The 21147-nt window shown below is 56.3% G+C and overlaps 1 protein-coding gene across 1 annotated transcript in view; it reads left to right on the forward strand.

Moving 5' to 3' along the window:
• The first annotated feature begins 607 nt into the window (after window positions 1-607).
• The window catches only part of ADAMTS14 (ADAM metallopeptidase with thrombospondin type 1 motif 14), a 71003-nt gene continuing 50463 nt past the window's right edge, over window positions 608-21147 (forward strand). Inside the window, exons 1-2 of the mRNA XM_032312193.1 lie at window positions 608-995; window positions 2679-3121. Of these exons, the coding sequence (XP_032168084.1) occupies window positions 914-995; window positions 2679-3121 (525 nt within the window). The 5' untranslated portion in view covers window positions 608-913. The remainder of the gene's footprint in view (window positions 996-2678; window positions 3122-21147) is intronic.

Genomic DNA, 21147 nt, shown 5'->3' on the forward strand with positions numbered 1-21147 from the left:
ACTGGTGCTGGAAGTGGAGCATATTTTATTGAACACCTACTATGCGCTACAGTTCACACTCCAAGGGAGGCTCAATGCTGGGACTTCTATCAGGGCCGTCTGAGCATAAAGCCCGGGCTCTCTCTTCCCCTTTTTCAGCCCCTTTTTCTTGACTAGGACACAAGCTGCTCACTGCAACTGTGGGCACAGAGAGCTGTAGTCTGCGAAATGGGTAGATCCAAGGGATCAAAGGTTAGTGTTGGGGGTCAAGGTCATGAAGAGAGAAAGGAGACACCCTCTCTTAGGGAGGAGAGGTGCTCACCGTCTCCCCACCCAAAGGTAGTTGGACATCCCTTCGACCCTGTGGCTCTGGAGAGTGGGCCCTGTGGTCAAGTTAGGGGAGCCGAGGGGACAAGGAAAGCGGCTACTCTGGGGGGAGCCCAGGCGCCTGGCTCCGCGTGGCATTTCCGATCCGGCTGGGCCGCACGCCGCTGCTCTCCCTGGCCCCGCGCTCCGCCCCGGCCGCGCGGCGCCCCCAGTCCGACCCGCGCCCGGCCCCGCCCCACCCCGCCAGCGTGCCCACCCCCGGCCCGGCCCGTCCCGCCGCCCCCTTGGCCGGCTCCCGCCGCGTCCTGGAGCGTCACGGCGCGGGCGGACCGAGCGACTCGCTGCAGTTTGGCACGGCGGGTACTGGCGCGTCGGCCGCTCCGCTCCCCCGCCGGCAGCCTCGGGCGCGTGGAGCCAGCGGTCCAGGCGGTGGCGCGGGGGGCCGGGAGCGGGCCGGCGGCGGCGGCGGCGGCGGCGGCGGCGGCGGCGGCGGAGCAGGCAGAGGCCGGCTGGCCCGCGCTCGGCAGTCCGGGGCGCGCTCCAGCCTCGCCGGCAGCCGGGAGCTGAGGGCTCGGGCACCCTCCGGCCCGCGTCCGCGCGCGGCCACATGGCTCGGCTCCGCGCGCTGCTCTCCTGCCTGCTGCCCCTGCATTACGCGCTCTGCGCGGCCGCGGGCAGCCGGATCCCAGGTGCGTGCAGGTCGGGCGCGCGGGGGCGCGAGGGGATCCCTGGTGCCGGAGAGTTGGGCTGGTGCCTGGGGGTCGGAGGAGCCCGGCAGCATTCGAGCGAGTGGGAGGCGGTGCGCGCCCGGAGCTTGAGCTCATTTCTTCCCCCTAGGTCCCCAGCGCTGACACGCGATTGCTCTTCTTTTCTGGCACAAGAGGCAGAGAGAGACCCTGGGAGAGGTTTTGGGAATTTGGAGTCTCTTCTTCGGGGGTGTATATTGGTCTTCGTCTCTGTATTTTGCACTGTATTTCTCTAGTTTTCATCCTCTCTCTCTCTCTCTCTCATACACACACACACACACATACACACACAACACACACACAATCGGTCTGTGTCTGTCCTGTGTGTCTTTTACTTTCAGTGTCTTCTCCCTCTCCAACTTGTGTGCGTGTGTCTGTCTCATCCTTATGGAATTAGGCTGGCAGGTGGTCGCCCCACCCGCCAGCGAGCACCTGGCACTCACACTCCTGCTTGGAAACACACGCCCAGCCCTCTCCTCCAGCATTCTCGAGCTCTGTGCAGACACCCTCCTTCTCTCACACAGACCAGACACCCTGCACTCTCACCTGCTGTGGCTCTGAACGTGGGGAAGGGGCTCTGGTCATTTCCAGACAGGCTCCCTGCTTGTCTGTGAACTGAAGTGGGTTCTCTCTAGCAGAAATCTTGGGGGTCTTAATGGGTAAAACCAGAAGAGACTTCCCCCTGGAAGTGCCTTAGGCATGGGAGGTTTCAGGAGACCTCGTTTTCTAGGCTTCATCAGTAGTGTGAAGGGGCCCAGGGAGGCAAGAGATAGAGAGCCATGTGGAAATGAAAATCCCTCCAAACTCCAGTCCTGAATCACCAAGCCTGGAAGCCAGCGAGCTGTCATTCCTGCTGGGCCTGGCTGGGCTCGGGGAGAGCTGTGCGAGGACCTCGCTGCTGGCATGCAGCCTGGAGCATGGGCCATGACCTCACACTTAATTCAGTCCGAGTGGGCAAGTCACCCTGTGCGTCTCCTTTTATTTTTGAAGATCTATATTTACCGGGCTTGGTGCTGGGCCATGTAGAAATCTCAGCAGCCTCTGTTGACTTTAAAAAGTTTCCTTTCTAAACTTGGAAAAATATAGAACCTGTATTGCCTCCCTCCCCTCTCCAGCTCCTCCTTTCCCCCTGACACGTGCCCAGGATCCCCTGAGTTTCTAGGTGTGTTTGTTTTGCCAGCTGTGTTCAGAGAGCTTGGCGAGGAGGAGGGGCCTACCCCAGGCTGGGCGGGTGACTTCAGCACAGGGGGTGGGGGGAGTTGGGGCAGATCCTGCCATCCCTCACTTTGCCCTGGGGGCTTTCGGGGAATCTCAGCCCATTCCTAGGCAGTGCCCCAAATTGGAAGGCTCGTTGCTAGAGTGACAGACAAGACTCTGGCATCATTCTTTTCTTCTGTTAAGTTTAACAGGGCCTTGGGGACTACAGGAGCAAGTTAAGTCCACAGAGTACTTGAACGCCGCTCAATCCAAGTGCAGAGATCCAGAGGCTCAGGAAGCCCTGGATGAGTCTTGGATGAACTTGGACTAAGGGGTCCCTCCAAGTGACGCTCAGGGTTGCAGTGGGATTGCCGGTCTCCCTTTACCTTTGTACAGACTACGTTTATATAACTCTGTTTGTTCCAGCAGAATTGCGTCTCTCTGGAAAGCTCCGTGAATATGGTGTGACAGTGCCATGCAGCACAGATTTTCAGGGACGCTTCCTCTCCCACGTGCTGTCTGGGCCGGCAGCAGCCTCTGCAGGGAGCACCGTAGCGGAGGGGCCCCCTGCACCGCAGTCACACTCGGGTCCCCTCCGGGTGGCCCGCAGCCTCCCGCGCCCAGAAGGAGCCACCTTGCACCCTGGCCGGGCGGGGCGCCCCTCCCTCTACTTCAATGTCACGGTTTTTGGGGAGGAACTGCATCTGCGCCTGCGGCCCAACCGACGGCTGGTGGTGCCCGGAGCCTCGGTGGAGTGGCAGGAGGATTTTCGGGAGCTCTTCCGACAGCCCCTACGGCGGGAGTGTGTCTACACTGGGGATGTCATGGGCATGCCTGGGGCCGCTGTTGCCATCAGCAACTGCGATGGATTGGTAAGGACAAGCCTTTCATCAAGCCACTTTTTGCCCCTGACCCCAGGCCATCTGAGCCTGTCTGACGCTTCCTCCTTGGCTCCTCTGTGTTTGGGACTCCTGTGGGCACAGTGTATGGTTTGGGCCATGTCCCGGGCTTCCCTGCCTTCAGAGATCTCTGCATTTGCCCCGCTGGCCACCAGGTTGCCGCTCTAGTAGGTGTGCAAGGCCCTTGTGTGGATGGTGGATGGTGGACCATCCCTCATGGTCCGTGTACACATGGGATGCCAACTTGCCTAGCTTAGACACGTGCAGGGGTGAGGAAGGCAGGCTTGGCTGGGACTGAGTCCCGGCTGGGCCACTCACCCTTATGCTTTCCCTTATGCATGAAGTGAGGCTTTATTCATAATGCACATATTTACCGTGTGTGTCCCTTGTGCCCAGCACCGTTCAGGCTCCGGGGGGGTACGTCAGGGCCTGGGGCACATGTGGTCCTTACCCGCACGGAGTGGACGTAGTAGTGATGATGATGGGACCTCCCTTACCGGGCAGCATGGTCAGGGGTCAGCACCCACCCGGCATGGGGTCAAGGCTCTGGCGACATTAAGGGCTGTTAGGATTCTTACTGTTAGGTCCTCACTCATGCCCTGATGTCTTTGGTCCTAAAGTCTGTCTGCTCTTTCCCAGGGCCCTGCTCTGGGAGCTCCCTTTCTCAGGACCTATTCCCTCCTCCCAAGCTTGGAAGACCCTGCTAGTTGGCTCACTATGGCAAACGCGAAAGCCATGGGTGGTTCCTGTCTGAGGCTTGATTCGTGCTGAGGTTCAAGTCCATCCTTGGACTTGGGGGTCAGGCCTTTGTGAGCCTGTGTGGTGGGCCCAGGGCCCTGGTGGAGGTTCTTTCTGTGGCCTCTGCGTTGTCAGGTAGGAGCTGATGTGTCCCAGGAAAGGACCCCCTTGCTTTGCCCTTTCACTTGAAGTGAGGGATGAGTCAGATTTGGGGGGATGGGAAAAGGGGTGTTTCTTCCCTAGCAGGGCTGGGAGCACCCCTCACTCTTTTTCCCTTGCGAAGCGTCATCCTGCAGGTTGTCACATGACTTGTGTTTGGGCTAGTGCATCTTGATCTTTCTTTTTCATTATCAGCCCCCTTCAAGTGTCTTTTTAGCCATTTTTTCCTCCAGCTCCCCTCTTGAAATTTTAAGACCACAGATGGACTGCACATCTGTTTGTAAATTGTGTGTGTATCTGTGCTTCATATATATATATATATAAAGAATACATTTTTTGCCTTCCAAAGAATGAGTTTTTGTCCACATTGGAGGTGATGGCGCCCTCCCCACCCCACGCCGAAGAGGCATGGTCTGGGCAGTCGTTGGCTCTCAAGGTTGAGCGTATGCTGGAATCACCTTGCATGCAAGTGTTCTGTGAGTCTGACTTTAAGAAGCCCGGGTTGTGAGCACGGCTGCAGAAGGCTGAGGCCTTGTCCTGGGCGAGCCTTGGCTGCCACCCACCCTGGACCAGCAGGTTTATGCAGCAGAGGCCCGTTGGCCAGAGCTGTGCTGTGGCCACAGTTTGGCTTGAAAATCCAAAGGGATGCTTACGGTCGCCCAGGGACACAGTGTCTTTGCAAATGGAGAGACGGAACGTGCTAGAGCAGACCGGCGGCTTGACTTCATTGCACGAACCCCTACAGTCCTCGGCTGCAGAGGCTGCTGGCCATCTCGGGACTGGGCTGTGTCTCCCACTTCTTTCGCTACCCCCGTTCAAGTACCCTGGGCCCAACAGAGGTGTCAGTCGATGATTAACACTGTTCCTGAGTAACTGTCCATGGTCTTTGCTTGCCACTGGGGCACCGCTTCTGCTGTTGGCTGTCTCTTTAGCCAGTCCCCGGCCACAGCCCAGCACAGAGTCCTCCCCAGGGCAGGGATTTCTGTGTTTCCAGCCTGTTCCAGAAAGCTACCCTGTGTCGCCTAAGAGCAAGGGGCTTTTTGTAGTGACTCAGCTGAACCACCTTTGGACGCCAAGGCCACAGGGCAGCATCTCTGATAAGATTTAACTCTGCATCTATATGTGGTCTTTGGCTCTTAATTCCATCCTCCTTGGCATTACATGCCCCGAAGTCATTCCTTCCAAAAAATTATGCACACATAGAATGTCTCTATGCACGAATAGAGACATATAGAATACTAGCAGTTGGGAGTCCTTCCTGCAGCCCAGACCCAGCCCAGACCAGATCCCCATGTTTGTTAACTTTGCTCATTGTGTAGCCGAGGAAACTGAGCCTCAGCAGACAGCTTCTGTTCGCACAGGACTGAAGAGTTGATAGAGCCCTTCAGTCGTGTGTGGTGTGTATGCGGACGTTGTCATCACCCTGCTTTGCAGAGAGTCCCATCCCTGCCCTCAAGGAACTTGGGTGCCAAGCAGGAGAAACCCCTCTAGTGGTTTTAGCATTCTCTTGTTGGTTTTCTGGAGCCCAGAGGGGTGGTACTCAGTCGGTGGGAATGACTGCTCTCTTTGGTGCTGGAGAAGGTGATATCGGAACTGGGCCTTGAAGGATGAGTAGAAGTTTGCTGGGGCCAGAGGAGGGTGGGGAGGGCATTCTGGGCAGAGGGAAGAGTGAGTGATGGCACTGGATGGATCTGGGGAGGGGTTGCCAGGAGACACAGTGGGAAGGTGGGCTTTGGCCCAACCTTGAAGGAAGGCAGGATAGGAGAGAGGGCCCGCAGTGGGGATGGGGCAGCCTAGTATCTGGGAATTGGAGACACAGGCTGTGTGACCCTGAGCAAGCTGCCTTCCTTCTCTGGGCTCCACTTGCCTCTTGGGTACATCTCCCAGGCTATAATGGGAGGGCTCAGAGCTTCTTCCAGCTTCAGCATTGGCACTTTGTGACATGGAGCAGGCCTTGCTGAAGGAGTTTGAAGCCAGACCTCTCTAAACCTATAGTTAATGCCTCCCTCCCTAGCTGGTCCTAGGATCTGCTTTGTGCCGGATGGGGCTGCTTTGGAGGTATAGGGAGGAGAGACTCTAGCCCTGAGCTTGACCCTCATGGCCAAGCAAAACTTCCAATTGTGAGAAGGTCTTGAACAAAGACCCGTTTGTGTGGACAGACTGCAGCCATTTGGATCTTAACTGCTCTGCTGAGAGGCACCATGTCTAAACTGGTGGCCTGACCCTCATTTCCAACTGGGCCCTGTAGTGGGGGGCAGCGGGCATCACTGCCTTTCCGTCTCCCACCATCCCATAGAGTGCCATGGGATGGAAACTGGAAGCGTTCCGTGCGCTGTGGTTAATTCCTGCTAAAACTGAGGAATGAGTGCTTCCCCTCACTTCCCACCTGCTCTTCTGGAGGGTTTGGTGTGGCACAGTAGTGCAGAGGGGTCAGGAAGGACCTAGGAATGAGGAAGCCAGGACCTCTACCCTGGATGAGTTTGCAGGGTAACAGGGACCCAGACATAAAAGCAGACAAATGACAGTCTTGTGTGATGCAGCAGCAGAAGGACCGATTTTTGGTTAGGGATTCTAGGAAGGCTCCCTGAAGGAGGTGGCATTGGCTCAAGACTGATCAAACATTATAAAGATGAGAGACAGTGTTGGGCCTCTGGCCAGCAGAGAGAATGACTGACCCAGAGCAGGCTTGAGAATGTTTGGCAGAAGGGAAGAAGGGGTGTGGGAGGCCACGTTCTATCTGCAGAGAGTTTCCTCTGGGGCCAGGGACAGCTGTCAGACCCTGGGGTCCCTGCCTGGGAACGTACCCAGGCAGCAGCTGCAACCTGATAGACCACTGTCCAGGGCCTTTTTCGGGGAACCCAGCCAGTCAATGCAATGGTTCTCCTGACACTCCTGTGACCCCTAGCCTCTGAGGGCCTCTGGGCTGGGAGGGCCTGTGTCACCTCAGGATCCCTCCAGCTGGAGGCCAAGTGCAGAACAGACCCCCTATTAGCGATTATGGCTCTGAATTCCTGGGAGGAACTTGGAGGCCTGGGTTCAGAGCCAGTTTTTGGTGGGTCCAGGAGGGATTGTGGGGTATAGGAATAGGGTCAGCAGAGTGGGGGATCCCACATATCATCTAGTACCCAGACCAAAAGTCCCCCCACCCCACCACCACCACTGCCATCTCTGCCTCTCTGGTCCTGGGCCTCGCTGCCCCTGCCCCGACGAGGACTTGGTTGTACTGTTCATCTCCCCCCCCCCCCCCCCCCCCCCCCCGTTTGCCTCCAGGACTCTGTGAGTCACCGGCCTGGTGTGGAAGCAAGGCACGTGTAAGCTTTGTCACCATCTGGTTCCATTTACCATCCTCTGCAGCTCATGCATATTCATTGGCTTACAGAGCAGACCCCTGGCAGGCGGTGGGAGGAGTGCAGGGAGGGTGAGCCCCAGCCCTGCTTCTTGCCCCCCGCCCACCCCTGCCTGCTGTACAAATCCCAGCAGCTTCAGAGCCTCAGTCCTTCATCTGTAGAATGGGATTACAGAGGGGGAGGGGGCGGGTGGGGATGGATAGTGACAAGGTCCAGGGTTTTGGGGTTTCATTAGGCGGTGATGATGAAATGTTCCAAAACAGACCACGGTGGTGATTGCATGACTCGGTGCGTACACCAAATACCATTAAATTCTACGCTTTAAATGGGGGAACTGTTTGGTATATGAATTACATTTCAATAAAGCAGTTAGAAAATGTGGCTGGCCGGCAGTAAGGCCTGAGAGAGGCGGTGTTCATAATTATGGGGAGACAGTCTAGGGTGGTGGAAAGTGTGGGGTCTCTTTGCTCGGGTCCAGACTAGCTGTGTGACCTTGGGTGAGTTTCTGAATTCCTCTGTGCTTAGACTCCTCATCTTTAAGGAGTGGGGGTGGGGGAGTGGAGTGGGGGTGGGGGGGGTGGGGCGGGGAGCAACCACCTGTAGGATTGTTCAGAGGATTATGTAAAAAAAAAAAAAAAGTGCCTTCTCTAGTATAGGCTGGAGTCTTAAAAGGGGAGCTTATTTCAGTGGTTCTTGGTAGTCACGCTTCTTACTTCTCTATAGTAATTGCTACCGTCACTATAGTTACTAGGAATAACGGGAAACACTGTAAATATTGTTAGAGTCCATTGTATTGCAACAATATATAGATTAGTGGGGTTCTCTGGGGCGTGTCTGAGGCTATCTCTAGTCCCTGGGGCCGGCCAAGCCCTGCCTTCCCTCTGCTTTGGCAATCTTCTCTGTCCAATCAGCCGAATGGCGCTTGCTCGAGGCGTGGAAGTGTGAGCCTCACGGCCCATCTGCGATAACCCCACATGCCCTCCAGGACAGGGATACTGAGAGGCTCAGAGGAGCACTGTGCTGACAATCCTTGGGCCCCTGGCCAGAACCCAGCCCTTGACTAGGTCCTGGGGGTGCAGGGATGAAACTCGACCCTGGCTCTCTCCCCAGAAGCCCACAGCTGAAAGAGAAGGCAGATGTGTGCCGTGGACAGTGTGAAACAAGAGAGACCGTCCTGAACTTGACCTTGTGGGAATGCAAGAAAGCAGAATGCCCTCGGTGGGTTGCCAAGGAGAGGTGCTCAAGGAGGGCTTCCCAGGGAAGAGGACATTTGGGCCACATTTTAAAGCCACGGTAGGAGTTCTCAAAGCTGAGAGGTAGAAACAGTAGGCATTCTGCAGGGAAGGAAATCTTGTGTCTTCCCAGGATTCAGGAAATGGTGAGTCATCCCAGCTCTCCATGGGAGAGGGAGAGCAGTGAAAATGTGGGCTGGAAAATCTTTGCCTCCCCTTGGAGCTTAGACTTGTCCCTCTGGCCATAGGGAGCCACAGAAGGTTTGTAAGCTAGAGTTACACTTGTGCTGGGGTAAGAGGCTGATGCAACGCTGGAGATTTGCCTGTGGCTCACTGGTGCTCCTGTCCGCACCTGTTCTTGCCCTGGGGACTGCTCCTTGCTGGCTGGGGAGTGGGCTGACCTAGCAGCTCCTTGCGAAGCCCCCTTCTCTGCCCTGCCATCCACCCCTGCCCTGGGGTGGGCAGAGGGACCCTCGTCCTGCCACCCAGCTGGCCTGTCTCTGCACATCGTGGTCTGTGGGTCCCCTGCCCTCACCCCTGTGTGCTGACAACCCTGGGAGGAATGGAAGGGGTCTGGCCTCATCTTCTTGCTCCCTGTGCCTCCCCAGCCTGGAGAGTGGCTTCTGCCCTGCAGACCCCCACCCCCACCCCAGCTGAGCTGATGTATTCACACCTTGCTCTGCAGCCCCCCACCTTTGCTCATGCCGTTCCTACCTCCCACAGTGCCTTTCCCTTCCCTCCGCCCAGTCACCCGGTTTTTAGGAACCGGAGACTGGCTTACACCATTTATCTCAGGACGGAGCATAGGCTGGGCTCGCGCAGCCCAGGAGGCCGTGGAGCAGGGAGGCACAGGAGAAAGAGAGAGAGGGCCAGGTATAGTAGGGGAGGTGGGACTATGCCCTGTTTAAAGGGAGTGCGGTCTGGCTTTGTGAGACCTTTGAGTATTTGAAGGAGAAATGAGCAATAACGGTTTTTAAGCAAAGTGTTCTATTTGGTAAGATGGTGTGTGGGCCCAGCACAACAGGACAAGTAGCTAGAGGCCTCGGATCGCCAGCGGGGCAGCTCGTGAGGCAACGGGAGCATGACCCCTGCAACCGGATCACCTGGGTTGACATCCCAGCTCCGGCTTTTACGTGCTGTGTGGCCTTAGACAATTCCTGAGCCTCTCTGTGCCTCGGCGGCCTTGTCTGTGTTAGCCGAGTTGTCCTGCATGCAAGGGGGCTTTGAGCGTGGTACCCGTTCGCTGTTGGCTGTTGCTGTGGAAGGGTGTGAGCTTACGAGGTGAGTCTGCTGGGTTGGAGGGGCTGGGTGGTGGGAAAGAAAAGTCAAGAGCATCTCATTAGTCTGCTTGACAACCCCGTGCCCCGGCCCAGAGGTCTCCGGGCTTTCAGCTGGGCAGCCAGAGCCCATCCCCTTCCTGACCCCACCAGGCCTATTAGTTTTTCTCAGGCCGCACCCTGCTCCTGGCCCAGTTTGCCTTCTCACTGGAACAGTCCCACTGGGTTCGCAAAGGGTGGGGTCTGAGCTTAGTCACTGGTGTGTCCTGAGGACGCTGGTGCCCAGCCTGCCTTGAGGTGGGTTCTTGGTGGCAGCCAGCTGAGCTGACCCCAGGAGGGAAGGTGGCGGATTCACTCCAAGGGGGCATAAAGCTTATGTTTGCATCTCCTCAGCCTGTGAGATGAGGAAGGACAGCGCGTCTGTCACTCTCTCCGTGGCTGACTGTCCATCTGTCCCAGGTGGGCAGTGACAGATGTGGCACATGCGCCATCATTTGTCCTCCTGCACCCCTGGCCGACATACCGGTCTGCTGGGGCACTCTGTCCCCCAAGCCCGTGTCCCCAGCGTGTGGACCTCACAGCCGCTCCCGGGGTGGGGGCCTGAGTGGGTGTGTGAGCTGAGACCTGTCTGCCGCCCTGCTCTCCGCAGCCCCCTCCTCTTTTGTCTCCAGAGCTCATGCCCCTCCCGAGGGTACCACCTGCTTTACTGTGCGTGCTCTTCTGGGGAGAACCCTGGGTCTGCTCCTCAGAACTGAGGTCTGCAGAATGAAAGCAGGACGTGGTCTCTCGGGTGGGAGACGGCCCTTCTCATGACGCCCCTCACCACGCCAACCACGGGTCACTACCTGGGAAGTTGCCCTGCATGGACCTCAGCCACATCTCAGGAGGCAGGCAGCCCAGGTGTTGCTGGGGAAACCGAGGGGCTGGACCAGTTACCCACGACTGTGTGACAAGCCGGCCTAGAACGGACGTACTCACAGTGACCACACGTTCTTTCTCGCTGCTCCAGTTGGCCGGGCTCCTCTTCTGCGGCTTGCTCCGGGCTCCCCTGTGGCTGCTCGCAGCTGGAGGGTGGGCTGACCTGGAAGGCCCGAGCGGACCTCATTCCCACATCCAGCGTCAGCGCTGGCCGGGCAGCGCTGCTCCCTCTACCCGGTGGGCACGACAGGCCTCCTGCATGCTGTGTTAGGGGACACTCTGGGACAGCGCGGTCACAAGCTACAGGGCCTCTCCGGGCCTAGTCTGCCAAGTTGCCTGACGTGGCTTTGGTGTGTTCTGTGGGTCAAAGTGAGCCACCAGGCCAGACTAGATTTTGCAATGGGGGGGAATGGATGCTGCCTTTGGAGGGCAGGGGCAGCAGAGTCTCACTGCAAACAGGCATGTGAACAGGGCCAGGAGGACGGCAGCCATCTTTGCAGGCGTTCTCGCATACTGTGGGCAAGTCACTTGACCCCTCTGAGCCTCAGTTTCCACATCTGTAAAGTGGGTGTCCTACATTGTAGTTTTATTTATTAGAAATCCAGCATGCCGCCATAGTTTTCAGAATCATAAATGGTAGCTTTATCATGATCATCGATCTCCTGGGATAAATACGGAGACTGAAGCAGGATCCACAGCAGGTTTGTTTCCGGACCTCTGGTCACCCGTTCCAGTGCTCTTCCTGCCTCCCAGAAGGCCCTGTCCCATCAGGGCCTTTGTTTGTCTGAGCGGATGTGCAGGGTCTGGGTCCTGGGTAGTTTTCTTGTCTGGAAGGTGGTCTGGTCTTGCAGAATTTCACCTCCCTAGTCTCCCCATGGCTGGGCTGTGCTGTCTGCCCTGGATTAATAACTTATTTATGATATGGACTAAAAGCCAGACATCACCTCACTGCTGATTCTCCTGAGCGGAGCCAGTGAGGTCTGGACTGGGGGCTCGTTTTATTTGCCTTCCCCGGCATCTTCAGGCTGGCTGGTGGGAGGGCAGCCTCGGGGCCGCTGAGTGTGGTGGGGGCTGTGCTTGCCTTCCCTCTGCCTCCCATGCTCCGTGGCTTAGAGGCCGGGGAGTGGGCTTTTGGAGGGGACCCAGGGCATTTGTGCCGCGGGACATTTCCAAGCCATCTGCCAGGCCTGGCATTCTGTTTTTAGCAGGTGGGCCTTGCCCTGCCTTCAGAGTCTGCGAAACAACAACAATGACCCGGACCACAACAATAACAGTAATCTTTGCAGGCTGCCTCCGCTCTGGCAGCCGAGTTTCCTGTTAGCACAGATAATCCTCGTGTTATGAAAACCTCCAGTGATGAGTTCAGCTCAGCCTCGTTTGCCCAGATGACCTTGACTTTAGCCCAAGTGCAGACAGCTGTGGCTGAAGGAGGCTTTCAGGGCCTCTTGGTCCCCTCTTAGTTTTCTAGATGAGGAAGCTGAGGCTCAGGGAGGGGAAAAGACTCACCCAGGATCACACAGCAACTGTCAGGACCTCTGGCTCCCTGTCCAGTGCTTCCCCACAATCCCACTCTTGTCCTCTCCTGAGTCAGTGGGCAAGGACCGAGTACATGTTGACAGTGATTCAGGTCGTCAGCCCCATGTGGGCCAGAGATGCACCAGCCATGGCCACGGCTTTAGAGCCCAAATGCTAAAGCAATGGGCCCGGTGGTTGCCCTCTGGGGTGCGTCCCGGCAGTCCTTGGGCCTGGTTCCCACCACGAGGGCAGGACGCTGAACTTCTGCATGTCCTTGTTTCCCCGAAAACTGGGAAGCCAACTAAGAAAACACAGTGTCACCTGCCCGGTTAGCAGGATCTGAAGGCCGAACAGAACCTTCGGTGTTTCTTGGCCCTAAGTCAGTATTGCCACTGTTTTAGCCATTTTAGAAATACAGGGCAGTGGGCTGCTAGTTCGCACACTTCACTTGTCAGAGAATATCAGACAGCCTGCAGTCTCCTTTTCTTCTGCTTTCCCTAACATGACTGAGGGGTGGGTAGAACAGGCTCCTTTCAGAAAAATGTTTGATTTGAAGGTGGGAGTGTTTGTGGGGACACAGTTGGTCTGAATGCAAACCCTGTTCCCAGTGGGTTGTCTGAAGCCTTTTGTCAGCCTTTGCTTTTAAGCTGACCAAATATTTATAACTTGGATCTGTCCAGAAAATGCCCATACCCCCGAACCCCTCTCAATGCCCCACCCCCCCCAGTAGTGGTTCATTCTGCTCCTGGAGGCCAGCAGGAACTTGAACTCTGAATGAGCAACTCTAGCCCAAAGAGGCCTTGTGTTCTGTAGCCCGACAGGCCGCTGGCCTGGGTGCGTTGAAAGCTTGGTGCTTTGTCACCTCATAATTCATCGCCCCTCGTGGGGAGACTCTAGGTAAAATATGTTGTCCCCTCAGCTGTGTCGACATTGTATGGGGAGCAGGTTCCTCATGAAGGCCCATATGCCCGAGGGAGTTTGTTAAGGGGACTTGGCCCGAAGGATGCTTATTGAAGGAGGTTTGGTCTCAAAGTAGGGCCCCTGGTGTGTCTCAGTATTTGTCCTTCTGAAGCTCACATTTCGAAGAGCAATAGAGAGGAATATCCCCAGGGTGGGGACAGAGCATGGCCACGAGCCATGTCCCCCTCCAGGGACACGGAGGAAGGAATGATGATGGGGTGACATCTGAGCTGGGCCGGAGGGGCAGGCCTGGCAGAGCTCACAGCAGCCACGAAGGTGTGGAGGCCCACGTGTGAGCGTGTGTGGTTCCAGGTGTGGAACAGGGCTCGTGTGGCTGCCGTGGGAGGGGAAATTTTTGTTGCCAATAATTCCCAAAGGGAAACAAATGCCTTGACAGGAAAAACAAGTTGGGGGGGGTCCAGATGCCACCCCTCTCTGGGACGCCAGTTGTGGCCTCCCTAACCGATTTCCTTGCCTCTATCCCTGCCCCTGTCTTCCATCACCACCAGCAGCCAGAGCAGTCTTGCTCAAGCCCAGCGCTCCCGTGACGCTCCTGTGGGAGCAGCCTCTTTGGGCTAGACGACCCAAGTAGGCTGGGGCTGTGGTCCCCCCTCCTCGTCCTCCTGGGACCCCTCCTCCCGTAGTGCTCCCCTGACTGCCCTCGTCTGGAGCCCTCCTCCTCCCGTCATCTCCCTCAGGCGTTTGCTCAAATGTCATCTTCTGCATAACCTCTTTCCTGACTCCATTCCTGATCCCATTGCTCTCCTCTGCTTAAGTACCCCCCACCCCCGGCTCCTTTCATCTGGTATGCCATGGTTTTACTGATTGCCTGTCTCACTGCATAGAATGTGAGCTTGAGGTGAGGAAGGGGTTTGGGCTGTGATCCCAGCATCTAGAATGGGGCCTGCTCAGTACGCAGCTCAGGAATGAATGACAGGGGAACCGTACCAGACAGAGGTTTAGGAGCAGGGCAAATGCAGAGACGTACAGGACTCAGGTGCCTGGCGAGTGCCCCACGTGGCTGGGGTGTGAGCACTTGCGTTGCTAGTGACTGACAGGGCTTCGCACAGACAAGGTTTGGTGACCTGTCAGAGTTCTGAGAATTCTAAAGAACATGTTCATGGCGCCAGGCATAGGTCAGGAGCAAGGGTAGTAAGGTGCCCCAGCTAATCGGGCTTCCTCCCCATGGAGGGCAGTGAGGGCATGTGTGGTCAGGGGCAGCTCGTGGCTGGAGCTCGACCCTGCACGGGAAACCCCATGACTGAGTTCACTCCTGCTTCCATCCTGCCATGCCTACCCGCCTTGCGTAGGGAACCTTCCCTGCCACCGCCCCATCCCTCATTTATCACCCACTGCGGCCCTGCTGTGTATCGGTCTCAGTGGTAAACATTTTACATGCGTGACCTCGTTGTGGGGAGCATGGCTGAAAACCAGGTCGGCGTCCCTCTGGGCCAGGGTGTTGTCAGATGGACCAGAGGGGAGGTCTGGCTGGGACAAGTGAGGTGAGGGGGGCTGGCCCTCAGCTCTTGGCAGGGGGGTACTGGCTCACCTCTTCCGGGAGCCACCCTGCGGTCAGCTGCCTTGCTTCTGAGCTGTGGGGCTCCGACTGCAGGGCCCTCAGTGCAGGGAGGCCCTCCTCGGCTCAGGGCCTGGCAGCCACACTCCCTCCTGACAGCTTTCCCACTGCTTCCTGTCTTCTTGTCCCAAAGCTGCTGCCACCGCCAGGACACAGGGCCAAGCATGGGGTGGCCAGGTAGAGCTCCCAGCCCGAGCTTGGTGTGCTATGGTAGTGATGGGGGGACACTTTGGAGCCACATGGCTTCTGGGCACAGGGAATGGAAAGTGGGGGTGGCTGCCAGCCTGGCAAGGGCTGCCTTGAACTCTGGCTGGGCTCCAGGGTGGGGGTTTGCTGCAGACGGGGACTCTGAGCACCTATAGCTGTGAGGCCCTGTCCTGTCCCTGGGTCGGGACATCTACTGCTAGGGCTGGGGGCAGTGTCTTAAAAAGTGACACTGTTCCTTTAAGAATATTTACCAAGCTTTTGAAGGCCTAAGCAACTGCTGTCCACGGTGCCAGAGGACAGAATCAATCATCACCTTCGTCATCATCACAGAGGCCCTGCTACTAATTTTCTCACCCTCCTCACTGTGGACTCCCCAGCTTGGGTGGCCATGGCATCATTGGCTTGCCACTGGCCACCCAGCAGATCACAGCCTCCCCCCCAACCAGCTCAGGGCAAACTTGGTGAATTATCCTTCACTCCCAGGGGAGTCACCCCTAGAGGGAAGGAGCTGGTTAGGTTCTCAGACCAGATAGATGCCATGTGGACCGTCCTTGGTCAGGCTCAGCCCAGGGAGAGGCTCACGACCCGAGGCGTGCAGTAATGCGGCTGCCCGCACCCCCTGCCCAGCCTCCCTCTCGTTCACAGCCCGTTCTCAGTGTCCTCCCCTTCCCTCTCTGTCTTGCCCATTTCCTGCATTACGGCAAATGGATTCTGGTTGGACGATGACAGTTGATAATACTCTGTGAAACTCCCATGATCCCTTAAACATTCCATTGTCTGGAAGCTTCCGGAGTCCAGATCAGTGGTTCCCAGCCCTGGCGGCACAGGACAGTCACCTGGGCAGCTCAGAGAACCTCCTGATGCCTGGGCTGCACCCGCTGAGATTTGATCTGTTGGCCTGGGGTGTGGTCTCAGCGCTGGAAATTCTGCAAATGCCCCTGGGGATTCAAATGGGCATCTGGCAGGGCTGCCCACTGCTATGTGCTTCTGGAAAAGTCTACTACTGTGTGTTTGGTGGAAGAGTCGGGGTCAGGTCGGGGGTTTTGGGAGGACCAGCCGAGAGAAGGACAGAACGGAAGAGGTTGTCCCCCCTGCCGTGGGCCACGCCTCAGAAGGACCTTGGCACGTCGTGACTTCAGTCCATCCTGCTAGTAACCCTTTGGTTTTACATGGGGACTCTGAGACTTGGGGAGGGCCTGACTCCCAGCTGCAGCCTCTACACCACTGGCAGGGAAGTTGGGGGACAGAAATGGAGGGCTTCATGGGGTTGGTTTCCTTTTTTTAAACTGTGTTTTAAATGCTTCTCATATAATGATGCCTCACTTGTTGCAGCGGACTGACATTCCGTGCAGAACCAACGTCCCTTTTCAGATGGGCAATCATAGAAAAGTCAGAAAACACCTCAGAGTTTAAAGAGAAGGAAGTTGCTACAATTTCGCCACCCAGAGACAGGTCTCTAGCAGCTGGGTGTGTTCCAGCAACCTTGTACGTCCTTTGTCATCTTCCAAATTACCCTGCACCGGCGCAGCCACTTCTTGGGAAGGAAGTTTCCCCTCAAGGATGCTCAACCCATAGTATCTTTTTCCTCCAGTATTTCTTCCCGTGTGTGGACAGGGATCTGAGTTGGGGCAAAACCAGGTCACTGTGGGACCCAGAGTTCGAGGCTAACCATCCCATGGTTTCAGAATGCAGCTCCTGGAGCCATCTGCTCCCTTCCTGAGCCACAGGGACTCCCAGGCACACGGTGAATGAGGCAGATGATAATCCTGGCAGCCAGTGGGAACACGAGCATAGTCCTCGCCGTGCGCCTGGACCCTACTAGCCGCTCTGTGCACGTTCCTCAGCGCAAGCCCCCAGGATCGGTGCTGGTATAATCCGGAGACGGGGGATGTGGGAGCAACTTGTCCAAGACAACAGGGCGTGAGAGTGGCAGCACCCAGGGATGCTGGGTGGCTCCCTGCATTGACCTACCACACCTACCACAGCCCTTCTCCCCCGAGAAGCATCCCGGCTGCAGATGGCCTGGGAAGCCTGTCCCCTAGCGCTTCCCAGGGTGTGGGGCCTGCAGAGGTCCTGAGCTCAGCTGAAGACCTCCAGCTGGTGGAGGCAGTTGGCTTCTTGGTGTTTCTTCCGAGACCCTGACCTCTTCTGGGAGTTTTCCGGCTGCGCATGTGGGGCATGCAGGGCCGGGCACACCGGCTGAGGACGAGCCCTTCAGCTCTTACTCTGGCCTCCGAGGGCTCTTTCTTCCTGCCTGTCCCCAGAGTGGCAGCTCGGGAAGAATCAGCTTTCAGGCTCGCCTTGGCCAGGGTCCAGGCCTTGGCAGCAGAGCTCCCGCGGCCTGGAGCTCTCACAGCAGGTTTGAATTACCCGGGATCGCAGCCTCCTCGGGCCTTGGTCCCAGATGCGCTGACTCACACTTCCATGGCCCTGCGCGGCTCGTGTGCGAATGTCCTCGGTGTGCGTGCATGCGTGTGTGTCTGCGGCACGCGGCAGGCGCCATCCCTTGAGTGGCCTCGCGGTGCATGCATGGCCCTGTGGTACACCTGCGTGTGGTCTCTCATTTCCGTAAATATGCATCCTGTTTAATAGGTTTATTGAGATACAGGTCCCGCACTATAAAGTGTAAAGTGTACAATGCAGTGAATTTTTATGATGTGCATGGATTTGGGTAATTATTGCCACATTCAGTTTGAGACCGTTTTTACTATTCCAGAAAGAAGCCTTGTGCCCTTTTGTGGTCACCCTTTACCACCACCACCCCCATCCATGACCCCAGCTCTTGGCAACTGCTCATCTTTCTCTGTCTGTATCTGTCTATAGACTTTTCTCCATTCTGGATGTTTCCTATGGATGGAATCGTATACTGTGTGGCCTGTCATGCCTGGCTTCTTTGACTCAGCAGGACGTGTTCGAGATTCATCTGTGTTTCTGCATGCATCAGTTTTTTCCTTTTGTTTTTCTGTTCATCCATTCATCTGTTGGAGTGGAATTATGGGTCCTGTGGTCACTGTTCCTATTTTGTGGGGCTGCTAGAGTGCTGTCCAGAGTGGCCCATCACCGGCTGTGTCCGGTATGGAGGGGAGCAGAGACTCCGGCAGTAGCCGGCCAGGGCTGGTGAGGGGAGGGAGTTTCCCAGGTGGGGCATCCCCGAGGGCATGTGTGTGCCAGCAAGAATGTTCCAAGAGAGCCTGAGCATGGTGATGACGGAAAGAGGGGTGCTAATTTCAGGAGCTAAGTTCTGGAGAGGGAGAGAGGGAGGGGAGCCGGAGATGAGGAGGGGCACAGCTGGAGGAAGTTTGCAGGGTAGGGAAGAGCCTGCCTGATGGTGCCTGTTTCTCTTTGAAAATAGGACAAGAAGAGCTGGGAACAATGGTAGGAGTCTCAGCCCTCGGGAGACCTGGGATGCAGACGTAGCAGGGAAATGCAGCCGCTGATTCCAAGTGAGATCAGTGGGCACTGTGTGCGTTTCTCCCTCGGTATGCTGACCTGGAGAGGGTGGTCGGGGTGGGTCGAACCAGGGCAGTGGAAAGGAAGGAAAGGCATGGAGAGAGAGCTATGGGTGTTCACAGAAGTATCATGCATCTAGACTGAGAAGTCCAAGGTGGGGGGAAGGGAAGCGAGGACGTGGCAGGGGCGGGTGGTGATAGTGGAGGTCTGGACAGTGATGGAGCAGTGAGGTCACGCGCTGGAGGTCTTGGTGATGCTTGGTGACAGCTGGAGCCAGAGTGCAGGGGTTGGGGGAGTAGGACGGTGGTGGAAGGGACGTGGACACCTGCAGTGGGGGCTTTTGAGTTCTGGCCGGTGATGTGGTCTAGGCCGGGGATAGAAGCAGGTTGCTGGGTTGGGGTGGGGAGTGGGGGGACTGGAGGGAAGCCGTTTCAGGTTCTCTTACTGCTCCCAGCTATGTGCATCCCCCTCCCCACCCCCACCCCGGCATCCCCTTGCTAGGCTTCCTTTCGTTTCCTACAGTGGAAGAGTTTTAAGCTGGGTTTGCTGGAAGCCTGGAGCCTGAGGCAGCACAGCCGGCAGTAAAACCTTGGTAATGGAATTTCCAGAACACGTTTGGGCCCGAGAATGTGCTCTCCTTGGGAGGTGGTGGGATGGTTGGATGGGTTGGAGGCCTGCTCTGCTCCTTTATCCTCTGGGGAGGCCCTGCATAGGCTGACCTTGGAAGAAGAAGCAGGAGGGACCTGGCTTACCCCTCACCTGGCTTCACTGGGGCTGTCATCTTGAAATAGGTCCTCCTGGGCATTCTGCAAAGGTTAGTGAATTCGAGGGCACAGCAAGGGGGCTCTGGATTACACTTAGCTAGAGAGAGCGTGTATGGCTGTCCTCTCAGAGTTCCGCCACTTACCAGTGCCTGGACCCCAGGCCAAGTCCTTGCTCCCTGTCTCTGCACTTGACCTTGCACAGACGGAGCACTTTCCCTGTCTCCGCCCAGACTTTAGTACCTGCAGGGACACATATGTCAGTCTTTGAGGGTCTCTTCTAAGAGAAGTGTTGCCTTATTGTACCCTTGCCTCATAGTTTATGTGCAAATACATGCAATTTCAGAATAAACACATTTATATATACGCATATACACAGATGTCTAATTCTAAAATAACATGGCTTCAGTTACCTGCTGAAATATGTGGGACCTCATCCTGATGGTAGACAGCTAAACTTGCTCAATTACGACCTGTGGCAGGAGACAAGGATAAGCCAGTGCCTGTGTCCTCCAACACCACATGACCCCGTCTCCTTCAGGTGCCCCAGACTTGCCCTCTGGACCTGGGGGCTTCCCCTGCAGGGAGGCTGGGCAGAGGCCTCTGGATGAAGACACAGCAGAAGGCATTACCTTTGCAACTGACATGATGTCATGATGCCATATTGGAGATGTCAGACAGGTCCCCTTTGGCCACTCACCTCCCAAGAAAGGCCTCTCAGTAGCAGCCATAGGAAAGGGGTCCAGATCCTGGCTACGGGTGGCCAGGCCTATGCCTTGGAGAGTTTCTATTTGGAGAAATGGCCTGAGGGCCTGCCTAGTATGTGGTTCAGCAGGCTCTAAGCAGCTGTGTGTTGTTGCTGTCTGTGCTGCATGAAGACCCTTTCTCATGCATGTTTCCATGGAGTTACTATTTCCACGAGAAGAAGGTACCGGTGAAAACAGATAGGGTCGACCTTTATTTTCCAAAAACTTAAGTTCCCCCTTTTCTGGACGTCTTATACAGAAATTTGATTTGATTTGAGTCCTTTAAAATTAGCTACCACTTTTCAGAAATATAAACATCTCGTAAATTGAGAGACGGGAGTAATTTGGCAGGGAGGCAGAGAGCCAGAATGTTCCCGTTGCCAGTCTGTCTGCCCCAAGTGGTGCCTGGTTTCCTGGCCAGGGCAGAGCAGGAGATGGTCCGCCAAACCTCTTACGATGCAGATGGGGAAACCGAAGGCCATGGGGGAGGGACCTGCCCAGTCTACCCCCTGATCATGGCCGAGCCTGCCCACCCATCCCCTCTCTAGGAGGAGGGTCTCAGAGGCTGAGGTCTGTCAAGGCCAGATGCAATGCCCAAAATGGACCAGGAACATTGCTGGTAAGTTCTGTCCTTGACCCCAGGGGTTTGGTGGGATCAATAGTCAAAGAGGTTTGAAACTTCTTTCCCAGGTTGTGTATTACAGGGCTTGGGTCTTTGCCCTCCCCAGTTAACCGGGATAGGGAAATAAGGGTTCACTAAATCTTCCCTGGGGAGAGGTTTGCGCTGTCACTTACTTACTGGGTGACTGGGCAGGTTTCTTAACCATTCCGATGGAGCCTGTTTCCTGATCTGTGAAATGGGTCTAATATTTGCATCTGTCTTCTAAGACTGTGGTAAAGGTGAAATGAGATATGTGAACAAAGTGGCAGATACTATTGTTAGCATCAGTGATAAGAAGACTATTTACAAAGCGTGGAGTGTAGGGAAGTGTGTTGCATCTCAGTAAAACCTTACCAGTGTCCCTGCACTGAACAGGTTACATCTTGAAGGAGGGAGTTCTGTGTTGCTGGAGGCATCCAAACAAAAGTGAAGAACTCCCCTGAGTAGGGAGG

This window comes from Mustela erminea, chromosome 14, assembly GCF_009829155.1.
Source record: "Mustela erminea isolate mMusErm1 chromosome 14, mMusErm1.Pri, whole genome shotgun sequence".
NCBI classification, from domain to species: Eukaryota; Metazoa; Chordata; class Mammalia; order Carnivora; family Mustelidae; genus Mustela; species Mustela erminea.